General features: G+C 37.5%; 1 protein-coding gene across 1 annotated transcript; it reads right to left on the reverse strand.

The window, feature by feature from the left end:
• Positions 1-473: 473 nt before the first annotated feature.
• On the reverse strand, positions 474-9,324 carry LOC139471178 (uncharacterized). Its single transcript, XM_071253494.1, has 2 exons — positions 9,259-9,324; positions 474-8,180 (listed from the first exon to the last, which is right to left on the reverse strand). Exon 2 carries the CDS (start codon positions 8,134-8,136, stop codon positions 7,453-7,455), a length of 684 nt encoding a protein of 227 aa, XP_071109595.1. The 5' UTR covers positions 8,137-8,180; positions 9,259-9,324; the 3' UTR covers positions 474-7,452.
• Between the last annotated feature and the right edge of the window lie 1,313 nt (positions 9,325-10,637).

The following is a 10,637-nucleotide window of genomic DNA, read 5'->3' on the forward strand; positions in this document are numbered from 1 at the left end:
ATATCGACTGTGTATGGATGGGTGATGGAGGAATATAGTGTACACAACCTCGTAAAGTATTCACGACATAAAAGTCAGTGTGTGTTTGTTGTTTAACACGCACTCAGCAATATTCCAGATATATGACGGCGGTCTGTAAATAATCGAGTCTGGACCAGGTAATCCAGTGATCGACATCATGAGCATCGATCCACGCAACTGAGATACGTTGACATGCGTCAACCAAGTCAGCGAGCCTAAACACCCAATCCCGTTTGTTGCCTCTTAAGACAAGCAGAGTTGGCTTTTACGGCAAGCATGGGTTGCCGAAGACCTATTCTACCCCGGATCTTCATGGGTCAGCAAGCTCTGTCAACATGGTAATACATGTGTCTTGAATTACATCAACATGATCAAATAACAACATGACAGAGTCACAAAATAATAAATTAATTTATTATGAAAATACATTTCATTTTGTAGAGTGTCCATGTACACATCAATCAACACACGGGAAATAATAAATACTAGAACCACAGTAACCATGGAAACAGAAAGTAACAAAAAGCCCATTTGGAAATGGTAAAGCATATTCTCAAAATCAGGTAGTTAGATTATCAAGATCAACATTATTCATCCACAGACAGCAGAGACAAGAAAACCAGGGAGAGCACACAACACAAGCATGAGCAGTCAGCCACACAAGGTTGCTCCAGTCAGCATCTGGCACTGAATGGAGTCCTCCATACACCTGGAATAAAAAAAAGTACCACCTTTTTCTTTATTTTCATACATCCCACACTTCCATGTACCTGTGACACTGATCTCATGTATTAGGGCTGGGACGAACAACTCGGGTATTCGGGTCGGCTGGATACTGAGTAGGACCCGGGTACCAACAGGACTACCCAGACCTGTGGTTAGTCACTCGATATATTGTTTAATGACCCAAATTATCTAGAACTCCATGATTACACTACAAGTCACTAACGTTCACATTTCTTTCTGACTATGAATGCATTCCTTCTGACTTTCATATGTTTGAGTAAAGATAATGCTTCAGTCAACTTCAATGTATGCACGACCAGATCATTTCATACGTGTATCTAAATACATTTTGTCAAGACTATTTCCAAACGGACATTTTGTATCCATCCCTTGAGACCTACATCAGGTACCCCGGTTGAGTAGGGTAATAGGGGGTGGGTATCCAGGTAGTAAATTTGGACTCGCCCCAGCCCTATCATGTATGTACACGTATCTGATCCCACTGAAACCTGCTGACAAATGGTACCAGAACACTGTCTCCAGATGTTCGGAAATATGTGACATCACATGATGCAAAGAAGCAACTGAAAAACCATATTCAACATAATAAGCGCCCAGGGTGCTCTTAAAATTAGAAATAGGGGGCTTTTATTAGAATATTTGGTATAAAAATAAACAGTTGAAAGATCGTAAATTTTGTGGTTTATGCCAACAGCCTGAAATGTTTACATACAGATATATTTTTCCAGAATTTAATTGGCCATAATAAAGGATGCATATAACACAAGAGTGTGTATTATACACGAATAAATAAGTCATGTGTACATTGATCAATCGGAAGGAGTGCTAACTGGGATTGTTCTCCAGCCAATATATTAGCAAATATCGCTGTTGGTGCTTATTAGAGTGGGGCCCTTATTACATTAAATACGGTAACTATTTCCATGGACGAGTTATAAAACATGTCAATGGACATTACAAAATCAGTTTCAGTCTCTGTTTTTCCATGTCGAGCAGGTTTTGTCAGAAAATTAATACAGGATACGGTTTCATAAAAAGCTATTTTTAAATAGAAATATATTGTAAGCGGTGTTCAACCTTTTCCAGGTGCATAGTACGTACCAGTATGGTGCAGACACAATATCATCAATGTCATTTTGGCAAAGAAACAGATTTTTCCACAATACTGATCTCTTTCCCCCGTGTTGAACAGATTCATTATCAAAGAACCTGAATATGATAGGTCGAAATAGGACAGTTATTATTCAAGATACACTGCATGTCTACAAACGTAGAAGATGTTACGGTCATCGCTGTCAGGCATGCACCACTGCGACTACCATGTGTTTCTTATGTTCATTATTATCCCGACTGCAGGTATAATTAGTCTATAAATATAAGGAAACAACGTATTATGTGTGTCTCATCACTAATATTTTTTTTTGTTTAATGCCACTTTCAGCACTTTTCCAGCTATATGACAGCCTGTAAATAATTAAGCGTGGACCAGACAAACCAGTGATTAATATTGAGAGCAATGTCTACGGTCATTGGGGTATGATGACACACAATCAACCAAGTCACGGAGTTGGAGTTCCCAATCGTCGCCTCTAACAACAAGCATCGATTGGTGACAGATTCTAACCTGGTATTACCACAGAGGTCATCACTAATAATGCTAATGTGTTTGACCATTGAACATTGTCGAAACAAGTTTGTATATCAACAGATTCAGATGTGGAACATATATTTTTGTTACAAAAAATGTGTCATCAATTCATTTTGCAGAGGAAATATTTTTCAACTAGACTTCCAAAACTATCACAGATCACAGAATGTGACAAATCCTTACTTCCTGTCTGGCAGACAGTTTGTACCTGTCTTCTCTAAAAAAACAGCACGGACATGAGAATCTCATGAGACGATAGTCAAATATGAAATTAAAAGAAACACAACACACTTCTGAGAAAAAAAGGAATGTAGGGCCCCGCAAACTGAGTATTTGTTCATGCATCATTGTCTTAAACATGTAAAGCACCTGACAGTTGTGATTTTCTAATTAGGGAGATATTATCATATTAAAGCCAGTGTGTCAACTAAAAACATTTTCATTTGTAGGTGATCTCTTAAACTAGTTAAAAGTAACCTAGTTAAAAGTAAACTAGTTAAAGCTCACAAAGTAGACACCATTTATGGATAACAACTTCTTTAATACTGCATGATACTGTAAAGGTGACATTTCAGTATAGATACTTATACTGTTGTTTTAAGCAAGGATCTATACCGAAACGTCGCCTTTACAGTATTAAAGAAGTTGTTATCCATAAACTGTGTTTACTTCGTCAACTTCTAAGTAATGCCTATCAAATAGCTAAAGCTCCGTTTACCTACAAAAGACTTGCAAAAAAGTGTTTCTGACAAAACAAATGAGTGGCTGAGCAAATAAAGAAAAGAAAACTTAAAATTAGAAATATGTAACACATCCATTATTAAATATTACCATCTTCCAAAAGATATTCAAGTCTTTCAATTTATGAAATCCATATGTTATCACCTATTCAAGTGTCCTTACCATCTTCAAATAGGAAACAAAATTCAGAAGAACAAATAATACATTTGGAATTGCCTTAGCACAATTTTGCTGTATGTACAATTATCTGTTAATATTTAAGAATAACTATAGAGTAGACACTGGTAAACAGTAGAATATCATAAATAGATTTCTTCGACATATGTGTGCAACTCTTGCAACAACCAAGAATGTTGTCACTATGACAGAATGCAACTTTATTAACTTGTTCACTTTTATTACTTGAACAAATTAGTAGTGGAGTTATGTTAGCAGGAATTCATGGTGGGAGAAACAGTCAATGCTGATCAAATTTCATCTTCAGATCCTGAACAAGATAGATCATAGCCACTTGAAGCATTTACCTGTTATCATCTCGACAACGAACAGGATCAAGATTATAATTGCTCTGTCATTTCTTTAGAACCTAATCAAAAATAGAAACTTGTTTATATGTTGTGAACCCTTGTTAATTGGGCCCTTTCCACAAAGCAATCTTAGTGCTAAGGTAATCACAACTCCCATCCTTTAACCTAGACTTATGATAGTTGTAGCGCTAGAACGAGCACCATGTCAGTATAGTTCATTATGAATTCATCCAGATTAACAAATCATGGGTACTGAATGTTCCTTAATTCTCAGTAATTGTCTGGAAGACAAGATTTCCATACTAAAGTGGCATCACCATAATCACTCTACAAGAAATCATATGTGACTATGTGTGACCATTCAGACCATTTCTCTCTTGTAAGACATACCATGTATCAAACACGGACTCAGGAACTCTTGTATATACTACTATCAAGAAATAGAATCTTGAAATTCATTACTCTAAAATTCTCATCCTGACCCTGAACTTTTTTGATTTTGGTTTCAAGAGTTAGTGAGTGAGTTGGGGTTAATGCCACTTTGAACAGTATTCCAGTTATATCACGGCATGATCATGATGATAGCTAGATCATAAAGTGAGGGGAAAGCCAAAAAGTGATGCAGTTTATAGACGTTTACCACTTTCATCAAACCAACCAGCAGTTACTTTCGTCAAACCAACCAGCAGTTATGGTGCTGACAAACGAAGAATCATTATCAGGGTGATTCTGATTCGTGATTCTTTCACACCCTAGGGATGCAAACCTGCACTGTGACCATGCCCCTACATTTAACAGAACTACAGACACTGATCCTATTCTACACAGTTCCACACATGCGTGCTGATGGGATTGGCAGAACGGTGACCATGGTGACATGCTACAATATCCTGACAACATTAATCTGGCTGGATGTCATATATCACAAAGAAGGAAAGATGAAAAAATAACAAATGTAAAATGTTAACGTCGAAAATTTAAATATTATCGTAACATTAAAGATAAACCCAATAAGTTGGAATTTATAACCGACCAAGCACGGACATGATAGAGAACAAACAAACACATGAACGAAGATTTCATTATCATTCACAACGTCACAATAATAATATTGATTTATAAAAGATGGATTTTGTTCTTATAAAGTTGTAAACTGATGTGCAAAAGATGATCCTTCTGTGTGTCCAGGTGACTTATCATCATCACAATAATATATACAGTGTTGTACATCATATAGTGACAAGACGGAAGGAGTGTCTCCACGTTCATAGCTGGTGTGAGCCACAATGTTTGAATTAACATAATCAGTGTTCAAAGCTAAGGGGATCTAGTTGTCCTTGAAGCTGTTTGCAATAGTATTTGAATCTAGGAACACCCTAGTTTGATTTTTAACATTAGGGCTGACAAAGAACCCTCGAAATTTTAGTTTAGAATCTGATTGTTTAAATGCCTCAACATGAACTGATACATAGGTAGGCGCATCATTTACTGTACTGTGATATCTGTGTGAGCTCTGGTAGAAATATGCACCTTCAAGATCTCAACGTCCTGTCAAACTTCTGCTTAACATGCTTAAAATCCCTGCAACCAGACGGTAATCATTTGGAGATCTTACATGTTTTGGGATTCAATACTATGGAACCAGCTGCCACTAGAACTGAAACTGTCACCCACTCTTCCATCCATCTTTCCAGAGAGGACTATAAACACATCCATTCAATTAATATGGCCTAACATGGATTGTGTTCTTCATCTTTAATGCTATGGGCTTTCCATTGTGAATGGAATTTGGCACAATACAAATGTTTTTATTGTTATGAAAATTTAAAATGCATCATTTTTATTTTTAGAAAAAGGCTCTTAACATGCTTAATGAGTGTGATAAGGTGGGAGAATTCTAGTCTGTGAAGGTGCAGCGAATGTCATCTCAGTTGGGCATAACTCTGTTTTGAACAGTATCTCAGTCACCGCATGACAGTTGAATGTGATAGGATATAGTGCCAATAGTCCATAGATCATAACCATGTTGATTCTGGTACATGTACCCACAACCTGGAGATTTGGCACAACTGATGAATGGCACTCAAGCCAGAAAACTCTGGCATCTCGGACCACATGACAATCTACCGGGATGTAGCAGTCTCTTGTTTCTAATCATCTACACTTCATTCCTTGTTGAACACATGTAACATATTTCACTGACTCATTGTGACCTTACATGTTCTGAAGATGTTTTTCAAATTTGGTAATGATGTTACATGATACTGAAGAAGGTTTGATCAAAGAAAGTTCTAATGCCATACTTCTCTAGCATAATCACTGAGATCAGATGTTATTACCAGTGACTACATCAGGGGCATGAGTAACCATCAGTTTTGATTTTGGAGTCAGAATCCTGGTGTTTCCTGGGCATGATAGAGAACCCCAAACCCTGAAGGACACACTGCTTTAATCATGTTCATATGGTGCCATATAATGGATAAGTAGCTACTGACACAGTGAAATAGAGGGAAGGTGGTGGTACTGCAATAGAGGTAAGGAGGGATGGTGAGATTCAGGGGGAAGCCAGGGATTTATCTGGGATTCATAACTAAGTGCTATTGGCAGACAAAATAGGAAAAACGCGTTACTTAGTTTAAAATTGGGACTTTCTCTAATTTTCATAAATTCAGGGGTATTTTAATATTCCATTCCATGCAAAAACGTAAAACCAAATATTCAAGCCTCTGCTTGTTTATTGGTCCTGTGGTTAGTCAAATGCAAGTCACCTCTCAGTCTGTAAACATGGTAAAACAGTAACATTAGTTATTACTGTAACATAACATGGCAAGTTCTATTATTCCAATTTGGGAATTAGAACTCACAATTGTTTCAGACTTGGGGTCAAATGTCGGCCTCTAAGCAGGTCTAGATAAATCCCTGGGAGGATCAGCATATGTTCTAGGGAAGTCTCAATAGAAGCTAGTCAAATACAATAGCTGAGCATTTTGCAGTGAGTGAGAGTATATGGCAACAATCTTTCCATCATACCACAGCATGAGATGGGGTTAACACTATTAATTCCTTGGGGAATTGAACCTCATGACATGTCAAGAAGGTACCTATAAGCCTTACAACTGCAGGAAGCATGTTATTAATTTTACTGTAGCATCTTTGAAAGGAATTGTTGGGTTAAGTTATTGAGAGTAGAGGAGTGTGATCTTTCACAATGAAATGATGCTAGATGAAACCAGAATCATATACTGCATGTGTATGCAGCATCAAACATGGGCATTGTCCAAAGCAAGCAAACCATACCCACTGTGCTACTCAACTTGCAGATTCAAAGGGGATATTCTCAACTAACTCACAATAAAAATGGCCCAATAAAAGAATTTCTTAAAAATGTCAATACCATAAGCATAAGTGAGAATTGCATCTGGAATTTTAGAAATCACACTTGTAGCACATGAATATCAGTTCAATGCACAATCTGATAATACAGGCAACTGACCAGAATGTTCTTGCTATGTGAACACTTCAGGAAGGAAGTCATGAATCAGATATTATGGGTGATGTGTATGAAGTTAACTGAAGCCTGTAGACAAATTCTATTATGCAGGCATGCATGAGTCAGATGGCTCAGCCATAATGTTGAATCTTGATTGGAAGTTGAACATTCAAAGATCACTATACAATAAGTATCACTTTTACAGAAGACTGGCAAATAGATATTCTATATCTACACAACCATCCAGTATACTAACTATACAGCAATGTCACTTGGTATCATTCGTTTACTTGCAAATTCTCCATTTCCCTTGAAACTTGTTCTAAAGCTTGTTTCTCTTCTGGACTTGGCTCACTTTCAAACAGTTCAGCAAGCTTTAACCTTGCACTTTCAAGGTTATCTAAAGACCTTGACCTTGTTAAACATGTACCAGCATTTGGTTTTGTGGGGGAAGTAGCGTTTGATTTTGAATGCCGACTTTCACTTCCTTCCTCTAAACTAAAGTCACTTTCCTGCATGGAATGATACAGACGACCAGGAACATTGTAGGGTTTCCGGAAACGTCTTGCTCGTGCAAGTTTAATTCGAGATAATCGATTGTTCCTGGCTTCAACTTCTAAACTGTCCTCGACATCACGATACCCTGAGTTAAATCTAATACGCTCTTGGTTTTCTTGTCGCTGTATCAAGGAACCGCTTGCTGGTGAGGATGCCACAGGAGAAACTGCAGAAAAACCTGTCACATAGTTGGTATCAATTTGAAGAATCTGAAACCCATTTGCAAGATTTGGACTACTCCGTGATACATGCACAGACCCCTCACTTTTGGTTCGACTTCGCTCCCGAAGAAACTGTCTGCGGCTCTCTGTGACCGAACTCAGCATGCCCAGTTCATTAAGGGCAGAGTCAATGTCCATCATGTTGCTAGATGTTTGACAACAACAGTAACAACTGTTTTTCATCTCTCCTCTCTTGCAACACGACCTCTTTGTTGACACAGAGAGATCTGCAAGAAAATAACCACAATTTCAAGACATATACAAATGCTGACGTTCATACATATGGTCATGTTAAATATGGATAGGACCGATACCAAATTTCTATGAACTTAATTCAGCACAAATGCTCCATAGCAATAACAGGGAAAACAACTTTAACATACTCTTTAAGGATAATAAAACATATGTAACAAAAGTCAAAGACTACTTCAGATGTTTGCCCCCACAAACATGATAAACTCAAAAGTAAGCAAAATACATAAAATTGTGATGCTCTATCTTGGATTAGGGCACTGCTTGGTGATAAAACTTGCCTTGGCAGACCAGTAAAGTTCTGTTTGAAAGACTGTGATTCAAACTTGTAACATCCAATGCCTTATGATGAACCATATACTATAGGCTGGTAAAGGTTGGATAAATGTTTTAACACTAAGTCCCTTTAATGAAGAAAGACATCCGTTTTAAACCCCAACCTGAAAAACATACATCGTCTGTTATAGATAATGATGGTGGCTGATGAAAGGCACTCTTGACAACACTTTTTACAGGTGTAGCCTGCATGTTCGATCAAGTCATGTTCAATGTGAACTCAGTCACAACATTAGACAGGCTGAAAATATCTTCAAATTGGAACTATATCCATGTCATTAACTAGTCCTAAAAGTATGATCCATCACAATTCCATTTCTGTGGAAGTTATAGGCTACAGGGATTGTCTTTCATTTTTTGTGTAGGCCCTATTTATCTAATGATAAGTCTCTGTCACAAATTGTATAAAATCGTGTAAGCGATGATTAAAATCATGGTTTAATGCATTTATGGTAAAATCAACAGGTAAGGAATCAGCGCGTAGACAAAGCAGACTACGATAGGGATGAGTCATGTTTTCCCTTAGTTATGCGACACTTGGACATCGATAGTGCCAGCCAACCCAAGTGTTTGGCGCCTTCCTCTGCTGGCAATGACACGTCAGGATGGAATTCAAAACCACCTACAGTACATATTTACTACAATTTAGCACCAAGGTACATTCATAAGCCATCAACCGTTAACGTGTACCGTTTAGACTCTGTGGTTAAAATATACCTGTTTATTTCGGACTGTTATCCATTTCAATCAAAACCAAAACAAACGAGCTCCCGTTTACCCACAATTCAACTGGGATGTGGTGTCTATAAATGTATTCCCGGAACATAAACGAAACAAGTCTGAACAAGTGCGCGAGTCTCACTATGGTCAAGCAATGGGGCGTTTTTGCATTAATTGGCACACGGAATTATAATATAATAAAGTCACTGACAATTTATCATTGCTGGTTGAATATGTATGTGCTTTATATTCTGTGAACTACATTTTCTTATATTATACTTTGTCAAGAGGTAATATATAGATGGTAACCAGAAGTAGCAACGATTGGCACTGTGGCAAATACTAGAGCTATGGACGGTGTAAAGGATCTGATTGTAATTACTTTGATGTGGAATCCTCGTCAAACGTATAACGGGGCGGTATAAACCAGGTGAACAGATTCTATCATTCTGATGGTGAAACTGTTGGTCTTCCTTTTCAATATTGAACTATTTCCCTGTTTGCATTTGCACTTTATCATTTGTAGTTAAACGAGCTAACCGGAAAATTTACCGGTTGCAGTTGTCACGCGTTAAACAGTATACTAGACTTGCACAAGTCTCTAAGGCTAAAATTATTAGTTAAAATACTAAGTTCTAGATTATGCAAATTATGAGAAGACTGGAGTCCCTACTGTCCACATATCTAGACTTTCTTATTAGGAGGATAGAACAACTACACATCCATGGACTTATCTTTCAGTATACAGCCTTGTAGCAAGGCTAACAGTATGCATATGTATGTATTTCGGTTTCATCGTCGCGTGTCAGCTAAAAGTGGGAAGAATACCCGAAGTAGACGTTTGCCGTATGGTGAAACTCACAGTTGCGCTGACAAATCAAATATCACACTCAAAGCTAATCCGGGATTCGAACCCACGACCAGCGGACCCTGGTATACTTAATAAACACACGTTAGCACAATATATTTCGGCGTCTTCATTATACCATTGCTCCACACGGAAACCCTGCAGCTGTAAAAAGACATAAACTAACGATCGTGTTCTCTGCAGTGAGCGAAAATGTGTCAAGTATGGAAAGGTATTTACATTACTTGATCATGTTTGACGAACACTGTTTTTGGATTCAAACCAGATTGAAACCATATAATGATATGTAAAAGTGTATTTTGGAAGGACGATTTAACTGAATAAAATTGTCATATAAATTAAAAGAATGAAAATGGTATTAAAACCACCTGTCAATACATCATATAATGTCAACTATTTGCTATATATTACAGCAATTATAAGTGAAAGTTGTTTAACATCCCGCCTATATCATTACTGCCTGTAAATAAGCGAGTCTGGACCAGGCAAACAATTTGACTCAAAGCAT

Source organism: Haliotis cracherodii, unplaced genomic scaffold, assembly GCF_022045235.1.
Source record: "Haliotis cracherodii isolate W230 unplaced genomic scaffold, xgHalCrac1.p SCAF_1, whole genome shotgun sequence".
In the NCBI taxonomy this organism is placed as follows: domain Eukaryota; kingdom Metazoa; phylum Mollusca; class Gastropoda; order Lepetellida; family Haliotidae; genus Haliotis; species Haliotis cracherodii.